Genomic DNA, 18773 nt, shown 5'->3' on the forward strand with positions numbered 1-18773 from the left:
CTTGTTTTCATTGGGGAGCTACAAAAAACTCTCAAGCCGGAAGCAGAAAACCTGAGACATATGAGCTAATTTATAGTTTCTCTATAAGGTTTTCAATCATTATAAGTAAAGCACTTGCTTTAGAAAAAATATTTAAAAATAGCACATGAAATTTATTTTTCCTTAAATTTCAAGGCAAAAGTGACAAATTTGTTGTATGCAAATGAATTGATCATTTGGTTAGGCTAGAGCTGATCAAAAATGTGGTCAAGTCGGTTCCATAAAGAACCAGAATCCGATGCTGACGTTGCCGACAGGCACCTTATAGACAGACATGCACATTGTTTATAATCTTAGGCTAAAAATAAAAGCGAATAGCTAGAATCGCCGAAGTACTCATACCCTTAACCCAATCATAAGCCAAAACGTGTAATTCCATCGAATATACAATTGCCAAAATTCTGTGTGAAAAACACAATTTAGAAGTCTGTAAAAAGTTGTATATTTCGAGCTGATATCCATTAGGCAAAAGTGTCTATACCTCTAGGAGTGTATGGATACCCATAGAAATCGTGCTCAGCAGGTTCGCTTGGCTTTGCGTAGCGTCTGCACCAAATTTCACACCCATTCTGAAAAGGCCAAAAACAAACCAAACAAGTTCAATATTATTTATTGCCCCCACTTTAATTATATGTTAAATATATTAGTACAGGTATTTTATTAGTTTTGTATGTTTGTTTTTCGCTTTCGCATTTTTAGTATCCTACTATAAAAGTCTGTTTGCTTAGCACTCCCAATGTCAGTCGCCCCGAAGCATTGGCACAGCTTGGATATTTATTCTGGATTTAGTAAATATACAAATTAACCAAAATGAAACTAATTCTGTTATGTGCTCTATTTGTGGCTGTGACGCATGCGACCGATAATAATGACTTTATATCGAACGAGTCGAACGTGGAATACAATGGCAAATTCTTCTACCAGTAAGTTTATAAGGCCAAACTCAGGACCGACAAGTTTTAACGCCCTCTATCCAAAAGTTATGAGCTGCTCGATGGCTCAAAAGCAACGCAGAATGGCGAACTTAAAGAAGTCGAGAAGGATCAATACGGCGAGGCCGTCAAAGGGCATTTCTCATTTGCTGGCGATGATGGCAAGGAGTATGCCATATCCTACACAGCCGACGAGAACGGCTATCGGCCAGTTGGCGATCATTTGCCAACACCTCCGCCCACGCCAGAGTCCGTGCTGAAAACCCTCAAATATCTGGCAGAGCATCCGTATCAGCCCAGCGAGCAGAAGTCTTGAAGGGATCGAAGTGCTCAGCGCAAACATGTGATCATTAATGTAAAATGAAACAACTGTGAACCAAAAGAACTGAACAACTCAAGCTATACAAAATTTACACAAAACTAGCCAATTGAAAAAACAACAAATATATAAAAATCAAAAGCCTTTAAATTATAATAATCTTCATCTACTCAGCTCAAATCAACTGAAGAGCTTAATGTGCAAAAATGCTTGTGCTTTAAATTATTTGCATAGCAAAAGAAGGAAATATTTGTTGTTTTCGCGTAAGTTGATTACTTTCTCGATTGTGCGAAATGATCTTCACAATTGAAACGTGTTTTGAATAATTAAACTCTTCACTTTAATGCCGGTTGCGTAACTTTTGTTGCCGTTCTCCGGCTGCGCATTTACTTTGGGTGCCTCGCCCAAAAGTGAAGCCAGATTCAGATTCTGCAAAGTTTGTGTGATCTGTATGATTTACCTGGCGTGACCTGCTGTATGCGAAATGTTTGTTAAATTTGTCTTAGTTAGCAGTTTTGCTCGGCTGCAGTTATGCATTTGCCAGAGCCAAAGAATCGACTTGTTAGGCTCTTCGTAATGGGGTTCTAATTGGCAAATACGCGTTTCTATGCGCTCGTGTGGCCCAAGCTGAGTCGAGGGCAAATGTTGGTATAAACAATTTTATTTTCAGTAATACTTGGAATGGTACCCAGATTTTGACTTTGTGTTATGTAATCAAAGCAGAAAACGAAAGTGTTAATTCCGTATGATTTCATTTAATTAGCAAGCGTCTGTTAAATTGAACTCTTCTAGTACTGCACAACTAAATCTAAAATCTGCTGAAAATACTGAATTCAAGTAAACTCATGCAGCTGATAATGTATACTATTCCTATGTCGCACAATTTTCCCGTGCTATATACCCTGTCAAAAAGATTTGGTCACAGTTCAAGTTCATTGACCCATTGTAAATATACGTTGCGTATACGTAATACCCAACTATATCATTTCTCTAACAATGCTCGTAGTCTACATTTTTTATTGCCCCTTTGTTCGCGATCACCGTTAGATCAGGTGCGTATTTATGAGTGCTCAAATTGTTTCCATAATTGAAACGTGCTTGGAATTAGAAGTTCTACCTCTTGGTATTTGCCAATAATGACACTTTAATGGAATCGATTGACAAGAAAGCTAGCTATGCGGCGAATCTTTTAACACTCGCTGTTAAACTAACTTAAATCCTTAACGGCCAACTTCCTCCCTCAAGCTCCGCTTGAAGTTAACCTGGACAGCGCGATTAATTCAACGGAACTTACAGCGCTTGAAAGAGAATTATGTTCTGCGCAGGCAAATCACGTAGCTGCCAACTCGGTCTGGCAATGTCATCAACATTGTCTTGGGGGACAGAAGACGGAGACATGTCACAGCTCAGCAGTCGTAGTCCCAGCCTCGGGTATCACCCGCTGACATCGTCGTTTCATCTTCATCTCTTTGACGGTGCGGCGGTGTTTACTCATCGGCCAGACGCGCGAAATGGACAATAAAAAAACCTCAAACGATGGCCACACCAAAACAAAACATGTGCCCAAAAAGATAGTGCACGGCTACGAGATACCCTGGAGCTAAGAAAACATTAAAGATCTTGAGCAGTATTAACAAAAAACCCGAGGTAAAGCCAGTGAACCCTTCATATCAATCCCTTTGTAACATATATCTAGTTCTTGTTAAAGTCTGCATAGACTGCGAATATTTTCGAAAAATACCTTGAAAGCTGGTGGCTTGAAACTGTGTAGAAGACTTACAAAATTTATGGAATGAAAATATCCAGACTCAGAAAAAATAACAAGTTTTCTGAATGTAAGCTGCATACCCGCTTAAGTCACTTTTACACTAGAGGGTATGATTGAAATGAGACGAAGAAGCGCCCGCTCATAATTTTTGCTATGGTAAAGTACGAGTACGAGTACTTGACGCTCTCTGCTTCTTATCTAGTGCGCCCATCGTAATCGTTGGATGTGGCAACCGAAGCTGGCGCGGTGCGTGCGAGTGCGAATCAGGTGCTCGCCCTCGTCAACAAGATGGTATATAAAGGCCAAGCGGCAGCTGAGTAGACAACAGTTGTTGCATTCACTCGCTGGAATTGACTTGATACGCTTCCGCGCTCTAAATACCGAACACCACAGGATAAAACCCCATTAAAGTTTCATCGCAATAAAATGTACAAATTCGTGTGTGTCTTGTGCTCTGCTCTGCTGTTCAGCTATGTCTTGGCCCGTCCGCAGGATGCGCGCGCCGCTGGAGCAATAACAACAACAACAACGCCAGCCAGCATCATAAAGCAGGATAATGTGAACAATGCCGATGGCAGCTTCAACAGCAGGTAAGTTGGGACAACTCCTCGCCCAAGAAGTTGATACCAACCCCTGCACCTCTTCTCCCATGCAGCTATGAGACATCGAATGGCATAAGGGTGGAGAACATTGGCTACCTGAAGAAGATCATCATACCGCGAACGGAGACCGGCGACGGCCAGGTAATTGAGGAGCACGAGGAACTCGTACTGGTGCAAACTGGCTCCTATAGCTACAGCGATCCTGAGGGCAATCTCATCACCCTACGCTATGTTGCCGACGAGAATGGCTTCCAGCCGGAGGGTGATCATCTGCCAGTTGCGCCGCAATAGTAGCGTCAACCGGGCGTATGTGTAATTAAGTAATTAGCATTAAGTATGTATGTATATCCTATATCGTATAAAGTATTACGTACTGGAGATAGCACCCCACTGCCCTATGCCATACGAAACATACGATGGGTTTCCAAGAATTCAGTCCTGACACTGACATTCACACACACACACACACACACAGCCATACACAGACACCTGAATACCCAAAAAAATAATGAAATGAAGAAGTAATAAATAAACGAATAAATATTGAACAATTAAGTTTGTGTCTCATTGCCACTTAACGAATATTCATATGCACTGCAAAGCACTCGCTTTGAGTATTTCTCAGCCTCGTGGCGCTTACAAAATTACCAAGCTGCCCTTCACGCCAACTTGCGGTTGATGCTGCTGCTGCTGCTGCTGATGATGATGATGAGCCCCAAGATTATTTACACACAAGCCAGTTGAAGCCGACACCAAAACCGAATCAATATGAAATACCAATTTAATCTAAATGCTCTAATCGCTGCGCAACCGCAGTTACTGGCATTGATATGATCGCTTCTGATTTGTTTGCTCATCAGTTTCGTTCGGCAATGTCCACAGATCGCAATCAATGCAAATACCCAAACAATATACGAGGTGTTTGCAGCTAGTTAATAGAAGGGTCTTGAATGTAAAGGTTTTGAAATGCTGCAAACATTAAATATATACATTTATTTTTAATGAAGTTGATTGAAGGCAATGTTGGCAAAAGTCGGGGAAGACTTTAGGAGAAGAAATTTTGGATATTTTGAATCACATAGAAACAAGCTTTGGCCAAGTCACTAAAATATAGTTTTTACATACTCGTAGCATTTATAATTAGTTTTTGGAAAAACTTGAAAAATTGCCAAAAATATTTATATAGCTAATAAAAGAGAGAAATAATTTCTTTAGATGAAACATCTTTTCACTGCATAAACTTTGTACGAAAACTTAAGAAACACACCTCGCATATTGAAAATATATAGACAGATTGCCCATTTAATAACGCATGCCCATTTAATGGACTAGGCGTTCCGATAATTAAACGGTCAAATTACTTTATTATCGAAAAATTCCAATGCCAATTGCTGATCCACATTTGTTCAGTTTGAGTTGAAGGTGCAAGCCGTCGCCGGCATGTGGAAATTCAGTTTGTGCATTCTCCTTTTAGCCAGCATTTTGCGTGCTTACGCCTCAGCGCAAATGTTACCGGTAAGACGAAGGCAAAGAAACTGATATCATGGAAGAGCATAAAACATCTTGTATTTTTGCTAGCAAATGGGCTACTTTTCTGTCATTCGGCAATTGGAATGTGTGGCCAATTCGAGGTATGTAACCGAAGTGGTTTGCAATGCGGTGCCACCGCGTAATAGAAGCATCAATGCAGCTCTAAGGCTTATGCAGAGGATCACGGGCCTTATTGGCAATCTGGAGGTATCCATACCGATTCCAAGGAAAAAGAAACTTAAAAAAATCTTTGACATCACATTTGAGCTGTGCAAAGTGTTGCGAGAGCGCAAAAGAAAGACACTAATCGAATTGCTCAGTACAATGACATGCTTGGGAAACAGAACCATACAATGTCCAATTCATGCGGTATGTAATAATCATTCAATGAAATTTAAAGAACCTACTACTTACCTGATCGCCTGCCTTTCTCCTGAAAGGGCTTTTATCATGCGGAGAACATCACGGTCGTTGAGTCCTTGCCACCGGTTCTAACCGAATCCGATTTTCACATTCGATTTAATTGGTTTTTACCGAAGGTTGCCTCGGTACTAAATATCACAGCCGTGGGACGTCTATACGAAATTGCCAAGGAACACGCTAAAAAGAGGAAATATTTATAGAAAATTAATGCAATCGAAGTAAAAAATAAATGTAAAGGCATTCAACAAATATGCCCGAAAGTATGCTATAGTTCTCAGCTCTTATGCTCTGTATTTTTTTCAGCTGCAAAAAACGAAGCATACATAATTATGCTGCTTTATTAAGTTAGAAGCGGGTATACGCGGCCTTGCCCGTAGCACGTACAAAATAAAAAGACAGACAACCAAACCTCGTGAAAATCGGTTGAGTTATAAGCGAATGAGGTGTTTGAAATTTTGATCTATGTCTATAAAGGAAATTTAAAAATAATGTTGTCAGATTTAGATACCAAATTGATCTAGAGCCCAAACGATGAACAACGAGCCAAATCTTGTGGAAATCTGATGAGATTTGACCGAGTTATGGGGGTGGGAAATTTTCACCTACATATATCTATAAAGCACTCCTATATCTATAGTACACTATATATTGATAACCAATCGGCCAGTCATTCAGTCATTCGGTTGAACATTATTTTGTGTTTAAGCGTTTTGGCTGCGCACGATTGAATTCCATTTAAGTGATTGCTCGATATAGAGGCCTAAGCATAATTGACGGACATTTCGATGTTTAGACATTTATCATTTTATAACCAGAGAGCAACATGTATCATTCATTGTTGCGGAACTACCGGATAATGGTTATATTCATAGTAAGCCTTAGTTTTAGTAGTAATTCGGCCAGGGTAGGTAACAGAAAACCGAAAAATCATTTTGTTTTTTTTGTTTAAAGCAATTTTCCCATACAGCACAGGTATTTGAAGCTACGCTGGAGCTCGTTTGATTGCAGAGTCCACACCGATTTCGTGTCCGAATATAAGTGCCACGTGGTGCAGCCAAGACGTTCAGCTCTAAATGTGGAACTCAACTTGCTGCAGGAACTTAGATCAATAAAAGTTTATACACTTATTTCCACGAAGCCCCCATCGGGGGTTATATATCGAAAATTATTTGACAATTCTCTGGACGGTTGTCGAGTTATTTCTCAGCTCTCGCAGAAGGGAATCACATATAAAATCTATGCTTCTGTAATTAAGTCCAGCAATCAGCCCAAAATATGTCCAATAAAAAAGGTAAGCTCTGCTCATAGTAGATTTATAATCCTCTTACTAAAAACCAGCTGTATTATAGGGTTTCATTTACTATCATAATATAAGCGTAGAGGAGGTAATGCCAAGCTTTGTGCCAGTCAGCCATTTAATGACCCAGGTCAACTTCTATGCCCAAAATCAAAGCTATTTAAATGTTACGCTTAAAGGTTGTGTTATGAGCAACTAAAGGCAATAAACGATATTCTAAAACAATAATGGCTTATTGAAATCCAAATGGTTAAAGCCATAAAAGTTTTACCTATTCAATTTTATCTCGGTATTTAAAAAACAATAATAATTCGGCTGTGCATTTCCATATTTAAACACGACACAAGCCGAAATTGTGCTATTAACAATTAAGCTGGCCAGCAATTGGCATGGATAAAGTTTATCATTTAGTGCTTCTGCTTTCGATAGCCTGTCTAGAAGGCAAGGTATTTACATCAATATCCCAAATTCTATCTCTAATGAAACACAAATACTTAAAAGCGTCTAGTTGTCCATTGGAAAAGCTTCGATTGCAATGTAAACCCAGAGATTGTCACATTCCATAGATGCTCCATTATGGATTCGGCAAAAACGATCATTTCGAGCGAAATTGAATATAATCGCGTTTTCGAGCAGTTTAATGCGATCTTTGTATTAAACGTGCCACGCCCACCATTTAAAGAGTTTTATAAAGTGTTTGAGCTGCAAATGGACGTGTGTCAGTTCTTTAAAGGCGCCTATCAGAATAAGTATATCAAAGCCGCCTATCTTAGCATGATGAAGCACAGCAACATGCCCAAGACATGTCCACAGCCAAAGGTGAGTCGCAGATCAAAATCAAGCAAAAGTCTATTGATATTTAAATATTTTAAGGGATTCTACTATTATCACAACATGAGCATCGGTGAGAACCTGCCACCCTTTTTACCGAAATACGATTTCAAAGTGCAATTAGATTTCTTTCTGCCCAATGTGCCGGTCTTTAATTTGTCCTTAAGCGGACGTTTGACTGATCCTACAAGGCATAGGGGTTAGGAAAAATCTTATTTTTAAGCACATTTATACTTGATATTATATTTTTAATGTGCGTCATAGTGCATAATGTAAATTTTTTAGGTATTCGAAACAAGGGCAACTTTTGACAACAAAAATTAAAATAGCTTGATCAGTTTATTCAGTCTGATAAGGGAAATTATCTTCGAATTCTTTCATCGGTAGCCGCACAGAATAAATATATAATTATACATCTATTCAAGCAGTTTAACATAAATTACTACAACGCAATTCGGATATTCGATATTTGAGCTGCGGCAAATATTAATTCATCAATCAAATCCGAATCGTCGGCGAAATGGAAAAGTTATATATTTTGGCACTGCTATTGCCAATGGCTGATCTCGCCAACAAGGTTCGTCTCCTTGAGTGTTATATAATTTGTATCTATATATTTGCAATACAAGCCTTAACATTCTTCAGCCCGTACATCGTTTGAGTGTGGTTTGGAAGAGCTTCAATTGTGACGTCAATAGCGATATTGTAACGTCCCGCAAATGCAGCATAGTAGATGCAGAAAGTACTCTTTTGACCACCGAAATAATATATAATCAGGATTTTCATCAGTATAACGCCAGCTTTTCATTATATACACGCCCAACGTTGAAGGAATTTCAGAGGATTTTCAAATTGAACATCGATCTATGCCAGTTCCATAAGACCTCACTCAGGAACCAGTTCCTGGACATCGCCTACAAAAGCATTGTAAGGGACAGTAATTTTCCAAAAAAATGTCCTCATCCCAAGGTGAGTCTGCCCTACGCATGCTATATGATAATCTCTATAATATTATATGCACATTTAAAGGGCCTATACTACTTTCGCAACATAAACGTAGCTGAACATCTGCCGCTCATTATGCCCACAGGAGATTTTAAGTTATATTTGAACTTGTTTACAACTGATTGGTCATTTTGGAATATTTCCCTAAGCGGGAGAGTAACACGGCAAATAGGTAAATAAATCGAAATAAAATGTGTTTTATCAATGAAAAAAAAGTTAATGGGTTTTTTGTCGGTCAATAAACTTACGTATCTTTAGTTGAGATATATACAATTATATGGTATATATATTCTGAATTCAAAATCAGCTCACAATATCAAACAACGCAATCGGATAAAATTGGAATTTCTTTGAAGAACAACAATGAAATGCTTGTTAGAATTGGCAATTACCAAGGGTTATACGTGGCCTGTCTATCAAGTGGCGATGATTACGCAGATCAGACAGACATCTCCATCCATTACTAGAGCATTATTTACGATTCAAGCTCAAGATGCCAGCCACTGACAAGAAATTTCACAACATCATGACACTTGAAATTGCCGCCAAATTTATTGCCTCGCCGTACTTTTTTGTAAACCAGTCTTCAGTCTTCAGGCTGCAATCTTCCGTCTGTGAGCTCAGCTTTAAATGTCAAATGGCGCACGAGCTAAGAACACAATTTCCAGCTAAAGATGCAACCTACCACAAATGCTAACCCAAGAATGCAGCAGCAGCCAATCATTTGACATTTTCAATGGCCAGCCGATACCACAGGCCCAGTTTGCTGATCAGTCGATGGGCCAAGTAAGTGGGTCAGTATGCGAGCTGTATGAGGATGCCGCTCTGGAGCTAACCTTGTCAGCTTTCGTTTTCATTGCGTTTCGAGTCAGCCAACTGAGGAAAATTGCACAATTGCCGCCGCTTCGGGTGACTCATCCCGGGCACTCCAACAAAATGGTAACTGGTCTCAAAAGCCAAGCCGTACAATCTGGCATGCATAGCTCTCTGGCTTGACTTGGCTTGGCTTGGCTCGGCTTGGCTTGGCTTGGGTGGGCAGTAGACGAAGACGGCACTATCATTTGGCTTGGTGTTGAGGGGTGTGGCTGTGCAGGCGGTGGCCAGGCCCAAAAATATTGTTGTTATGGCAAGCGGCAAGAGTTGACCAGTTTTTGCTCGCTCTACCTGTCTCTCTCTCCCTCTCTCTCTCCCTCTCTCAGTAACCGGCAACGCGGTTATTCAACTTTTCGCATTATGTTGCAAGTGATTCTCGCATCTTTGAAATCAAATTTATTTGCTATGTTTTCTTTTTTTTTTGGGGGGGGTCCATCAGCCGAGATTGGCAAGTAATCGTGGTAATCGCTTTTGCATGATATTGTCGTCACAGCTTGACCCATTTTCCACAACTAATTAACATTTGCCAAGATCCATTACCCATTGCCGTTTTGAACTCAATTATCGTCTTGCCTCATCTGCAGCAAGCGAAAAACAAACAAAAACCAAACCCGATCCATAGCTGCACGAGTATTACAACAATTTTCATTTCAGTCTATGCCACATATATTGTATGTCACTGTCCTCTATGCCAAGTTCCCCCCCGCCAGCGAATTCCCCTAATGCCATGCAAACAATTCAGTCAAAAGGCGCTGCTGCTATTACAAGAATCCAAGCAAACGCAGCCACTGCCAGCAACATCTTCTCCACTTGAGCGAGAGAAACAAAGATGAGAGAGAGAGAGAGAATGAGAATGAGAGAGAGAGAGCGAGTGAGTTAGACTCTCGACCATAAACTGGCTGGGAGAGCGTTTTGCATGGTTCGGCTGCATTTTGGCGAAGACAACAAACGTTGTCGAAGCTTGCAGAAAAAACTCGTTCTGGCTTATTTCTAAATAACGGCATTACGAAGATGAACGACCGGACAGACGCAGACAACCCGCACACTTTGCGCCGTGCCTATTACCATACCATGCCATAACTATGCATAACTCTTATATGAAATCAAAAGACGTTGCTACCAAAATAAATTAAGACTATTGAAAGATCTGGGGATCTTCATATGATATAAATATTTCTATCATTATATATGAAATCCAAAGAGGTTGAATTAAGACTATTGAAAGATCTGGGGATCTTAATACTTATCATACAAATATGGTATAGGGGTAAGTTTCTATCATTATATGCTAATGCTTCAGAAAACTATCAAAACTATATTCAAAACTCTCTTGAAATGCTCAATTCGGACGAAAGCAAAAGTATTCTATTTCTAGTTTAGATCATTGGTTCTTCAGCCCATAATTAACAAGTTTTTTATAAAAACTAACAACAACAACAACAAGAAGACAGAGCTAAAGAGCAACGACAGCTTCTACATCTATGGCAATTGCAACAATATGCCAATGTATCTGTATCTGTATCTGTGCTGTAACTGTATCTGTAACTCTATCTCTATTTATATGTCTCTTTGGCCATGGCGCTCGCTGGTGTGGGCTCCAGCTGCGAGCGCGCAGGAGACACCGACAAAGTCGCGCGGCTATATAAAGCTCTTAAATAGGGCCGCCGCAGCACAGTTCGAACCGTTGCAGCTTTCACTTGCCAGCCGAACGGGCGCCGCATCAAACGCGTCAACAGTTGCAACTGCAACATATTTGCTAAAAACAAGTGTAAATGCACAGTTACAACAAATCCTTGCAAGTGAATCGTCAATCAATCAACGCATAACAAAATGAAAGTGTTTGTAAGTTGATCTGTAAAACAGTTGTGGTTGTCTGGGTTGTGGTTTGTGTGATCGTGGTTATAAGTAAAAGTAAATAAACTATTAAGAGTTTAAACATATAAACCAAAAATTATTATCAACTGGCGTGCTATGTCTACAAGCTGTTTATGTAATACATATTTCTATAAATTAAAAAATAAAAGTAAGCATTACATACCCTGGAAAGTTGTGCCGTCTTTGTGTTTGAAACCTGAAAAAAAGGAAAATAAATAAATTATTTTATATACAAAATAAAAATTAATAAAATATATTCAAATTATTGAGTTTCTGTTATAAAAATTAATATCTTCAGCTTCTGCTTCTATTAATAATAATTTATTCATATTCAATAGTTTATTGGCTTTTCTTAATTTTATCACAATTTATTAAAGTTTAGCAAACCTTTATGTATTAATTTTTCCAGCTAACATTTCTGTCAAAGTAGCCTTGGCATTAGAACAATTGAACGGGTTATTTTAATGATTTTCGCGCAATTATCTATCTATTAAATATCTAGTATCAGTAGTAGATATTACCCTGATATAAGATTTCAACTTCTTTTAATTCATAGATACTTATTTCGCTGTTTGCCCTTTCGTGCCATGCCCAGCATCAGCACCAACATCAGCATCAGCATCATGCACACCTAAATGCGAACAATATTCCGCGCGATGAGAAACCTGATCATCGCCATGAGGATCTACGCGAGACGAGCACCTGGATACCCATACTGAAGTACAACAAGGAACAGAGCGAGGATGGCAGCTACAAGACCGAATACGAGACCGGCAATAACATAATACACGAGGAGACGGGCTTCCTCAAGGATTTCGATACCAATCCGCATGGCGTTTTAGTGCAGCACGGCCAATACTCATACCAATCGCCGGAGGGAACCTTGGTCAATGTGCAATATACAGCCGACGAGAATGGTTTCCGTGCCACGGGAGATCACATACCCACACCGCCAGCCATACCCGAGGAGATACAAAAGGGTCTGGATCAGATCTATGCGGGCATCAAGCTACAGCAGGAGCGCCTAGAGCAGCGCGCCAAGAATGATCCCAGCTTTGCCAAGAAGCTGGAGGAACGGCGTGTGGCCAATCAGAACGGGCAATACATTGGCCTGCTGGAGAATCAGTAGAGAGTCGACGCAACCAAAACCTCTCAACCAGATAACGTGCTGCATTTCTGATCCAAATTTCTTAAACTAACTAACAACTGTGATTTCTGCTCAAAATTCTAAAATATCTACCAAAATAATCATACCTTAAAAACAGCCACAGCACAAATATTTATGTTAACGATCGTGAAAGTTTTGTTGAATAAATGAAAAGAAAAAAAAAAAAACAATCACAATAGCAGCGGAAAAATAAAATTTCCAAACACACACACGCGACCCCAAGCCAACATTATTCAACGCTTTTCCATTTCCATATTATCCCCTTCTTATACACATGTGCATACCCATATAATGTGCACAAAACGTGACAATGCGCAATGGGTTTTTTTAATTCGGTTTCTGTTGGCTGTTTTTTTTTTTTATATTTTTTGTTCACAGCTTAAATTACCTCATGGGTCCGTTTTTTGATCCCATTCAATGCTGAATAAGTTTTTTCTTTAATATTTAGCATTTTCAGTTTTCATAGCGTCGATTTTCCATATGCCTCGCTTTGTGCCCATTGACATCCCCCGTCAGACCAGCTGTTGCATAATTATGACAGCTTTTCTTTTGACGCTTTGACTTGGTTTCCATTTTTTCGAGTGGTTTCGAGTTGAAGTCACTCGAGAGCCGCTTCAATGGGCGCCATTCCAATAATTTGGCAGGAAAATCTGTATTTTCAGCATCACTCATAAACGAGGCTATGATAATAACTAAGGACTATTATTTTGGACAAGTGAATATTTGTTAGTTCCCATGAGATAGATGCACAGTTTAGAAAGTTGTTATATATCACATTTTGACAAAATTGTTCAGATATGTGTATCGGCAACCCGATTAAAGCCTTATTTTAAGTGAACCGAATCTTTAGCCAGACACAGACGAAACTAAGTCGCAACCGAAGCATAACTTTTTAAAAAGTCTTAATTGATAAAAAAAACTTGCTCACTTTTTAAGTTTTTATTATCGTACTTTAGTTGAGGCAAAGTGGACTTAAAATTTATGATTGCTTGCTCGATTTTACTAGACTCTATAGTAGAATCTAATACTTAGATTCGATAGTGGATGGCATTTAATGATTAAATGATATATAGTAATGTATTCAATTAAAGCCATATAAATATTAATAACTCAGTGGCTTATAGCTAAGTCTAATGTGAAATTCTCTCACTTTTTCGGCCTACAACTGTTTTACCGTTGAACCAATCAATTTGGTGAAAAGTTGCCCACAGCGACAATCGACGGATTTTGGAGATATTTACGAATAGTTTGAAAAAGAACAAACGATGCCAAAAACAAATTAACAAGCCAAATTTTTAGTAGCACAAACGGCGACTTGGCAAGTTATTTGCATAAATCTCAAAATAAACATATAAGCCTCCATACATATATATAGAGAGAGAGAGAGAGATATGAGAGAGAGAGAGAGAGAGATATATATATGCAGAGCCCTCTGCTTCGTGAAATAAATCAAATCCGCTGCATTTTCACCGACCACAACGAAAGAATGTTTATTCGCCATTAAATTTTAACGCTCTTGCGCATAATTAAGCGAAAAACTGAACAAAAGAAAAATTTCTATAGCTATATGATTAAGAATCTTTCTCTGGCCGTTGCGTTCGGCCCAATGCTGGTGGCAACTGAACCGTCCGCAAATTGATTTGGCCAACGTCAGTTGCCGTTTAGAAGCCGCCGCGTTTAGACCACGAAACGTGCAAAAGCAGATGCCAAAGAAAATCAAATAACTAAAAAACTGAAATCTGAAATCAACATCAACAAAGTGCGTATATTGAGGGGCAGTTGGAATTGCGAATCGATACCGTCTCAGACAATGACTTGTTGCTGTTGTTTACGTTGCCGAACAACAACAACAATGTAACAATAAAGAAGTAGCTAACTGTGAATGGAAGATACAAAACAAAAACAATAATAACAAAAACAACAACAACATCCACTTAAAAAGTGGCACATCATTTCAGTAAATAGAAACCGAAACTGAAACGAACAGAAACCGTTGAAACTGTTGGTCCCATTTGACTATGGCCAACAAGCAGTTGACTCTTCCGATTCTCTGGCTTTTGATCGCGTCCAGCTGCCAGCTGATCCTGGGCCAGACCGAGCCGGATGCCCAGCAGCTGCAAGCACTTCGGCCTCGGGGTCGTATACGCATTGCGGATATGCAAATGCCGCAGCCGCCGCTGCCGCCACCGCCGCCCATGCCCGGGCATGGACCCATGAACTGGCCCGGCTACGGTGCAGTTGCTCCCATGCCTGCCACCTCCACGGTACACACGCACATACCGCTGCTGCGTGAGGAGCAGCTGGACAACAATGCTGCGAACCTAGCCATGCCAACTGAGGCTGTGGTGTACGGTAACTGGAAGCCGGATCATCATCCACTTAGACCCAACGGTGAGGAGGCGCAGCCCAAGCAACGCGTTTACGGACGCCTCGAAGCGATGCTTATGGGCTTGCCAGCGGATGGTAAGTGCCAGAACCATCCAAAGATTAGCAAGCAGTCTGCGAAGCTTTAAGCTTTAAGTGAGCTCGTTTGTATTGATCAAGACTCACGACAAACTGCTTGTCGAGCTTTAAGGGAGCTTAATTGTATTTATATTATGGACGTTATAGACGCTCAAGCTTTAAGTTGCATAACTTGAGCTTTTGGTTAATTGTGTTGAGCACAATTGATTACACTTAAAGCTTCTATGTGGTTTGTAAGCTACTCACCCAGTTGTTTGTACCAGTTGCAGCGAATGAAAGACGTGATTCGTCCAGCGAGGAGCATTCATCGGAAACGGAGAGACGCACTGCTTCGGGTGGCTATCAGAACCCCCTCACACGTCGCGATAGCTTCGAGCGTTCCCAAGAATCACGCGGTCGCTGGCGCATACCGCCAGGTAATATACATATGCAGCCATCCGAAACACCGATTGAAGTGGTACACATGAATGCGTCGGATCCCTTGATGCGGGCTATGGCCAAACAAATCAACCAGTCCATTGAGGCAACGACAGCGCATCGACAAACCACCGAAGACAGCTGGATGCCGCTGCCCTATCCGTATCCCACGCCCAGCTACGAGAGCACGCAGCCAGTGCCAAGAGTGATGGCAAAGGTAAGCAGTACACCAGCGCCCACGCTCAGCTCTAGCCTTGCCACAGAGTTCACCACAGTGGCGCTCAATTGGCCCACTGACTTTCTGGATGCCGCCTCGAGCAGCACGGAGCGCATTTACACAGATGCCAGCAGCGGCAGCATCGATCGCATCGACCGTGTCGACCGTGTGGACAGCATTGATCGCATTGATGAGGATGTGGACGATTATAAGTACTACGAGGAGAGCTTAAACTCCGCCCAAATGCACAGCGAACTGAGCGTGCCGGACACCCTATTGCCCCAGCTGCCACTCAACATAACACGCGTGGGCATTCCCTACGAGGAACGCAACTCAGCCGAGGAGCCGAAAATTTGTGTGCCTCTAACTGTCACCGAGACGGCCGCGGAAAGCACCTCCGCGCTCCTGGTAGAGGTCGAGCGCGTCTATTGCTTTCCCTTGCCCAAGGTTGAGATCAAAACGGGTAACATACGGCAGCAACAGCTGCCGCAGCCAACGCAGCACGAGCACAGCTCCGGGGCCAGTATCACATCCACGACCACGGAGGAGCAGCCGCAACCAGCGCTAAGTGCGGCTGCAGGTCGTCAGAGCTGCTTGACGTTGCTCCTAATCATCTGGAGCAGCGTCTGGGCATATTTATAGGCTTATTAACGCGGTACTCCATCGCCTAAGTTCAACTCAGGGGCTAATTGTAATTAGAAAAAGATATTAATGTATTTAAACAATTAAAGTTTAACGAAACCCATTTTAACGATCCAAATTAGCCTGTGTCAGTTTCTCTTTGACCACTCGACGGAGCACCTTACCGTTGGCATTCTGGGGCAACTCATCCGCGAAGTAAACGCCTCCAAACAATCGCTTAAACTCGACCACCAACCGCTTGGCCACATGCTCCTTAATCTGATCTGCACTCAGGGTGCTGCCAGGTCGTTTTACGACCATAGCTGCAGGTGCATCGCCGTACTTCTCAATATAAACGCCTGCCACACAAACTTGTTGGACATCGGGTAGCTCAGCAATGACTGCCTCGATCTCATTGGGCCAGTAATGCATCGTCAGGCATTTGAAGATTTCCTTTTTGCGGTCCACGATATACAGGTTATTGTGTTCATCAAAGTAGCCCAAATCACCCGAGTGGAACCAGCCCAGAGAGTCCTGCATGCGCTGGGTTTCCAGTGGGTTACCGTAGTAGCCGCTCCATTTGCGGCCACGGTGCACACACACCTCTCCCACTTCTCCATGGCTCAGATTACTGCAGTTCTCGTCCAATATGCGCACTTGGATTCCAGGCGCTAGCTTGCCAACTGTCGTGCCAAGCTTTTCCGTATAAATGCCGCCTGCTATTCCACCGATTTCTGTAGAGCCATATGTGAAGATGATAACACCGTTTTTAAGCAGGCTCTGCATCTTATGAAGTGTCTCCGATGGTATCCACCCACCACCCACGACTAAAGTCCTTAGACTAGCTAGTTTTTCAGCTGAGGCCTCGGGACATGCGACTAGTGCGGAAATGTAAACCGGTACGAGAATCACTGTAGTGATTTTATACTTAACAACCAGCTCCAGAAAATACTCGGCACTGAAAGGTCGGTTCGTTAAAATTCTTGTGCAGCCATTCGCAACGCTCCATAATAAGAAGAGAATGCCGGTGGCCCAGTCCAATCCAGACGGACAGTAGGCGACCGATTCGCAGGTTACAAAACTAAATAAATAAGATGGATAACGTGCCGGTCTAATGTTTCCTTATGTTAATTAAATACCTACTTGTTACTACAATCAAACGTATGGTTTGCAATGCAAACAGCTTTGGGAAGGCCGGTAGTACCGGAGGAACACAAGATAAACACAGTCTGATCGCCGCCCAAAATCAAGGGTTGTGGTCTGTATAGAAATACACAGTTAAGTACGTAAATAGATAATAAAAAGACTAGGTATACTGCTGATAATATTAACTTACTGATAGAACATCTCAGTCTTTGTTGGGGAGAGCAGCTCCTCTATATACGTCACGCCCTCCACTTTACCTGTGACTGTTATCAGTTCAGGTGACCAGGCAGCACTCGCGGTCTTTAGCTTCTCATAGTCGACGGCATCGCAGAAGATTAACTTGGGCTTGGTTATCGTCAGCAAGTGTGTTAGCGTATTGATATCCAAGATGGGATTAACTGCATGGAAAGGCGTTGCGTTGAAGAGGCAGGCCACAGCAGCAGGTGTGACATAGGTGCTATTCTTCGCCGAAATACAAATGACATCATCGTGACTTAGTCCCCGCTGCTTGAAGTTCTGTGCAAGTCGCACGGACCAGTTTAATATTTCCTGGCTTGTCGCAGTTTTCCCATCCTCAATGCATATCTAGACTTAGTAGAATGAAAATTATCTATTGAATTAGACATCTGACAAGACCTGAGCTTACCTGGCAAATGTTTTTGGGATTACTTTTGAGATTATTGTGAATTATTCGGCCTATTGAACAATCTAAGTCGTACATGGGCATGGCCTTTTTTCCACTCCAGATGCGTTTAATCGGATCGTAGGTAATTTCTTCCATTTTTCTGACTATTTCTGGCAAGAGTTGAATACAAACTGAGCTGCTTCTAAAATAAAGGGCTCGTTTAAATAGCTTTGCATTTCATTTAATCTATTTTTTTTTTTATCAGAAACTCACGTCTGTATTCATTCTGTGCACCTATCGCTCAAATAGCACACTCAGTATGAATAGCAATTTCAGAGACCTTTCCTGTTTTAATCAATAAGCTCTAGTCCAATATATAGTAAAGAGTACAATGATAACTATTCCTATGAGAGATATCCCAATAATGTATAGCAACTGATTGCATTCTGTACACTTTGAATAATGATAGGTAATGTTTGAATGTAGTGTAGATGGAATGCGGCGTCAACGGCTATATAAATGTCTCTTTGATAAGATAACCAGTAGGAAAAATGCTGTCGAATGCAACGGACCCGCAATACTCTGTTCACAGCGTTGCGACAGATACAAGTGTATCTCGACT

The 18773-nt window shown here is 41.2% G+C and overlaps 8 protein-coding genes across 8 annotated transcripts; 7 read left to right on the plus strand and 1 right to left on the minus strand.

Annotated features, from left to right (window-relative positions):
- Nucleotides 1–771: 771 nt before the first annotated feature.
- Nucleotides 772–1464, plus strand: Cpr49Af (Cuticular protein 49Af). The gene is made up of 2 exons (XM_002050724.3): nucleotides 772–962; nucleotides 1020–1464. The coding sequence occupies exons 1-2, from the start codon at nucleotides 850–852 to the stop codon at nucleotides 1285–1287; spliced, it is 381 nt and encodes a 126-aa protein (XP_002050760.1). The 5' UTR covers nucleotides 772–849; the 3' UTR covers nucleotides 1288–1464.
- Nucleotides 1465–3377: 1913 nt separating this feature from the next.
- Nucleotides 3378–4215, plus strand: Cpr49Ag (Cuticular protein 49Ag). Its single transcript, XM_002050723.4, has 2 exons — nucleotides 3378–3648; nucleotides 3714–4215. Exons 1-2 carry the CDS (start codon nucleotides 3485–3487, stop codon nucleotides 3949–3951), a joined length of 402 nt encoding a protein of 133 aa, XP_002050759.1. The 5' UTR covers nucleotides 3378–3484; the 3' UTR covers nucleotides 3952–4215.
- Nucleotides 4216–5088: 873 nt separating this feature from the next.
- On the plus strand, nucleotides 5089–5851 carry LOC6625633 (uncharacterized). The gene is made up of 3 exons (XM_002050722.4): nucleotides 5089–5175; nucleotides 5239–5559; nucleotides 5631–5851. The coding sequence occupies exons 1-3, from the start codon at nucleotides 5101–5103 to the stop codon at nucleotides 5811–5813; spliced, it is 579 nt and encodes a 192-aa protein (XP_002050758.3). The 5' UTR covers nucleotides 5089–5100; the 3' UTR covers nucleotides 5814–5851.
- Nucleotides 5852–6469: 618 nt separating this feature from the next.
- On the plus strand, nucleotides 6470–7109 carry LOC26531597 (uncharacterized). The gene is made up of 3 exons (XM_015174861.1): nucleotides 6470–6517; nucleotides 6581–6904; nucleotides 6963–7109. The coding sequence occupies exons 1-3, from the start codon at nucleotides 6470–6472 to the stop codon at nucleotides 7107–7109; spliced, it is 519 nt and encodes a 172-aa protein (XP_015030347.1).
- A 1188-nt stretch (nucleotides 7110–8297) lies between these two features.
- LOC116650881 (uncharacterized) lies at nucleotides 8298–9213 on the plus strand. Its single transcript, XM_032435794.1, has 4 exons — nucleotides 8298–8318; nucleotides 8387–8710; nucleotides 8771–8871; nucleotides 9054–9213. The coding sequence occupies exons 1-4, from the start codon at nucleotides 8298–8300 to the stop codon at nucleotides 9211–9213; spliced, it is 606 nt and encodes a 201-aa protein (XP_032291685.1).
- A 2070-nt stretch (nucleotides 9214–11283) lies between these two features.
- On the plus strand, nucleotides 11284–12805 carry Cpr49Ah (cuticular protein 49Ah). The gene is made up of 2 exons (XM_002050720.4): nucleotides 11284–11461; nucleotides 12051–12805. The coding sequence occupies exons 1-2, from the start codon at nucleotides 11450–11452 to the stop codon at nucleotides 12621–12623; spliced, it is 585 nt and encodes a 194-aa protein (XP_002050756.2). The 5' UTR covers nucleotides 11284–11449; the 3' UTR covers nucleotides 12624–12805.
- A 1524-nt stretch (nucleotides 12806–14329) lies between these two features.
- Nucleotides 14330–16512, plus strand: LOC6625630 (uncharacterized). The gene is made up of 3 exons (XM_070210540.1): nucleotides 14330–14421; nucleotides 14605–15125; nucleotides 15389–16512. The coding sequence occupies exons 2-3, from the start codon at nucleotides 14681–14683 to the stop codon at nucleotides 16399–16401; spliced, it is 1458 nt and encodes a 485-aa protein (XP_070066641.1). The 5' UTR covers nucleotides 14330–14421; nucleotides 14605–14680; the 3' UTR covers nucleotides 16402–16512.
- On the minus strand, nucleotides 16449–18760 carry LOC6626544 (uncharacterized). Its single transcript, XM_002050718.4, has 5 exons — nucleotides 18425–18760; nucleotides 18173–18353; nucleotides 17717–18111; nucleotides 17524–17640; nucleotides 16449–17461 (listed from the first exon to the last, which is right to left on the minus strand). The coding sequence occupies exons 2-5, from the start codon at nucleotides 18305–18307 to the stop codon at nucleotides 16507–16509; spliced, it is 1602 nt and encodes a 533-aa protein (XP_002050754.1). The 5' UTR covers nucleotides 18308–18353; nucleotides 18425–18760; the 3' UTR covers nucleotides 16449–16506.
- Nucleotides 18761–18773: the final 13 nt, after the last annotated feature.

Source organism: Drosophila virilis, chromosome 5, assembly GCF_030788295.1.
Source record: "Drosophila virilis strain 15010-1051.87 chromosome 5, Dvir_AGI_RSII-ME, whole genome shotgun sequence".
Taxonomy (NCBI): domain Eukaryota; kingdom Metazoa; phylum Arthropoda; class Insecta; order Diptera; family Drosophilidae; genus Drosophila; species Drosophila virilis.

Excerpts from the sequence above, each read along its gene's own strand:
- LOC26531597 (XM_015174861.1), top strand. The coding sequence starts at position 6,470 with ATGGTTATATTCATAGTAAGCCTTAGTTTTAGTAGTAATTCGGCCAGG. Across the intron at positions 6,518-6,580 it reads TTAGTAGTAATTCGGCCAGG|CACAGGTATTTGAAGCTACG; the intron begins GTAGGTAACAGA and ends TTTCCCATACAG. Across the intron at positions 6,905-6,962 it reads AAATATGTCCAATAAAAAAG|GGTTTCATTTACTATCATAA; the intron begins GTAAGCTCTGCT and ends GCTGTATTATAG.
- LOC116650881 (XM_032435794.1), top strand. The coding sequence starts at position 8,298 with ATGGCTGATCTCGCCAACAAG. Across the intron at positions 8,711-8,770 it reads AAAAATGTCCTCATCCCAAG|GGCCTATACTACTTTCGCAA; the intron begins GTGAGTCTGCCC and ends GCACATTTAAAG. Across the intron at positions 8,872-9,053 it reads AACTTGTTTACAACTGATTG|CTCACAATATCAAACAACGC; the intron begins GTCATTTTGGAA and ends ATTCAAAATCAG.
- Cpr49Ag (XM_002050723.4), top strand. The coding sequence starts at position 3,485 with ATGTACAAATTCGTGTGTGTCTTGTGCTCTGCTCTGCTGTTCAGCTAT. Across the intron at positions 3,649-3,713 it reads GATGGCAGCTTCAACAGCAG|CTATGAGACATCGAATGGCA; the intron begins GTAAGTTGGGAC and ends TCTCCCATGCAG.
- LOC6625630 (XM_070210540.1), top strand. The coding sequence starts at position 14,681 with ATGGCCAACAAGCAGTTGACTCTTCCGATTCTCTGGCTTTTGATCGCG. Across the intron at positions 15,126-15,388 it reads TATGGGCTTGCCAGCGGATG|TTGCAGCGAATGAAAGACGT; the intron begins GTAAGTGCCAGA and ends TGTTTGTACCAG.
- LOC6625633 (XM_002050722.4), top strand. The coding sequence starts at position 5,101 with ATGTGGAAATTCAGTTTGTGCATTCTCCTTTTAGCCAGCATTTTGCGT. Across the intron at positions 5,176-5,238 it reads CCTCAGCGCAAATGTTACCG|CAAATGGGCTACTTTTCTGT; the intron begins GTAAGACGAAGG and ends TATTTTTGCTAG. Across the intron at positions 5,560-5,630 it reads TACAATGTCCAATTCATGCG|GGCTTTTATCATGCGGAGAA; the intron begins GTATGTAATAAT and ends TTCTCCTGAAAG.
- Cpr49Af (XM_002050724.3), top strand. The coding sequence starts at position 850 with ATGAAACTAATTCTGTTATGTGCTCTATTTGTGGCTGTGACGCATGCG. Across the intron at positions 963-1,019 it reads AATGGCAAATTCTTCTACCA|TTATGAGCTGCTCGATGGCT; the intron begins GTAAGTTTATAA and ends TCTATCCAAAAG.
- LOC6626544 (XM_002050718.4), bottom strand. The coding sequence starts at position 18,307 with ATGGAAGAAATTACCTACGATCCGATTAAACGCATCTGGAGTGGAAAA. Across the intron at positions 17,641-17,716 it reads AAGACTGAGATGTTCTATCA|ACCACAACCCTTGATTTTGG; the intron begins GTAAGTTAATAT and ends ATTTCTATACAG. Across the intron at positions 17,462-17,523 it reads ACGTTTGATTGTAGTAACAA|TTTTGTAACCTGCGAATCGG; the intron begins GTAGGTATTTAA and ends TTATTTATTTAG.